Source organism: Pinus tabuliformis, chromosome 5_2, assembly GCF_031772625.1.
Source record: "Pinus tabuliformis cultivar Carrire ecotype Pingquan chromosome 5_2, CPIR1, whole genome shotgun sequence".
NCBI classification, from domain to species: domain Eukaryota; kingdom Viridiplantae; phylum Streptophyta; class Pinopsida; order Pinales; family Pinaceae; genus Pinus; species Pinus tabuliformis.
The window spans coordinates 277,337,614-277,339,357 of record NC_142306.1 but is presented as its reverse complement, the minus strand read 5'-3'; the positions used below and the strand labels follow the sequence as shown (position 1 = coordinate 277,339,357).

The following is a 1,744-nucleotide window of genomic DNA, read 5'->3' as shown; positions in this document are numbered from 1 at the left end:
AACTCCACCGTGTATCCATCAGGTCCTGGTGCTTTGCCTTTATTCATACTCTTCACAATTTCTTCCACTTCCTCAAGCGTAGCTGCTCTCATCAGGGCCTTGTTCTGCTCTTCTGTTACTATTTTAGGGATTTCATTACATATGCGTTCTATAGCTGTTGTACGATCATTTTGTGGTTCTGTCAGAATTTCTTTGTGGTGTTCAACCAATACTTTCTCAATTCCTTCTTGTTCTATTATCCTTTCCCCTTCTTCATTTTTAATGGAGAAAATCCTATTCTTTTGTCTATGCTGTATCATAGCTTGGTGAAAGAACTTGGTGTTTCTTTCTCCTTCCCGTAACCAGTTGACCCTGGCTTTTTGTTTCCACAGGATCTCCTCCTGTTTCCTCCGCTCTTCTAGTTGACTTATTATGACTCCTTCTTCTTTACATCTTTCCTCCGTTCATCCTTCTGTAATTATTCTTTGTTGTATTTCTTCCATTTCTTTTTCTAGTTTATGTTTCTCCTCCAGTATATTCCCAAATTCTTCTTTATTCCATTTCTTTATTTTCCCTTTCAATTCTTTGAGTTTTAGCTGGAAAGTGTGCATCTTCCCTTTTCCTTTTAGTGTACTTTGAGTCCACCATTCCTCTGTTTTTAGTAAGAATTGAGGGTTCCTGAGCCAAAAGGCCTCAAACCTGAATGGTTTTTTACCTGAATTTTTCTTGATATCTATTTCCAGCCTGATCGGCCAATGATCTGAGCCTATTGCGGGCATTATTTTTTCTTCCACAAAAACATCCTGGTTCATAATTTGTTCTGATAAAAGGAATCTGTCTAATCTAGAAGCTATTTGATTTCTTCCCCCTCTTCGATTGTTCCATGTATAAATACCATTAATTGTTGGTATATCCACCAGCCTCTGTTCTGTAATCATCTCATTAAATGCCTCCATATTCTGATCTGGTCTTCTTATGCCACCTTTCTTTTCATCTGCAGTTCTAATCATATTAAAATCTCCTCCTACTATCCAGGGTGTTCCAGGGGAGATCCTTCTAGCAGCTTGCACGTTCTTAAGAAAATTTTCTCGTTCTCTTGGTATGTGCGGTCCATAGACTCCTGAAATGAGGATCCTCTCCGCTGATCCTACTATTCTGAACAACCCAGTGAGGATTCTGGGAAGGCTTATCCAGTTTTCAAATATTATCTCCTCAGGGTTCCATATGATTGCTAGGCCCCCTGTTGTACCACTCGCATCTTGGCCCATTACCTCATATTGCATTCTTAGTTTTTTAATTATTCCTTCCAGTTGTTGTGAGCTAATTTTCGTCTCTTGGATTATCATGATACCAGGTTTGTCTTTCTTCAGCCTCTCTTTTAAATACCTCTGCTTTCCTTTACTGTTGAGGCCCCTAATATTCCAACTTGTGACTATCATTTAAAACTTTTTTGGTGGTTGTTGGAAAACCTTTGATACGGGTATAACCCTACCTGAGTTGACCAAGATTTCTCCTACCGCTTGTATAGTCTCATTTAGTGTTCTTCTACCTCTCTTTCTGCCCCCCTTGCCAGTACTGTCCATTCCCAAGCTGTGGCTTGCTTGTGCCCCTGTTTGGTCTATTTGGTTTTCCAAGGTGCTGCCTTTCTTCTCCTTGTATTTTTGGAATGTTTCTTTATATAATTGTTTCTGAGTTTCCGGGATAAATCTCTCATCAAGATTTTTCCATTCCTGTAGCAATTTCCTCATGATTCTTTCCTCCTCAT

At 39.3% G+C, this 1,744-nt stretch overlaps 1 protein-coding gene across 1 annotated transcript; it reads right to left on the bottom strand.

Moving 5' to 3' along the window:
* Window positions 1-443: 443 nt before the first annotated feature.
* On the bottom strand, window positions 444-1,247 carry LOC149158593 (uncharacterized). Its single transcript, XM_089434042.1, has one exon. The coding sequence runs from the start codon at window positions 1,245-1,247 to the stop codon at window positions 444-446; it is 804 nt and encodes a 267-aa protein (XP_089290168.1).
* Window positions 1,248-1,744: the final 497 nt, after the last annotated feature.

Bases quoted from the DNA above. Each gene is read 5' to 3' on its own strand.
- LOC149158593 (XM_089434042.1), bottom strand. From the start codon at position 1,247: ATGGGCCAAGATGCGAGTGGTACAACAGGGGGCCTAGCAATCATATGG.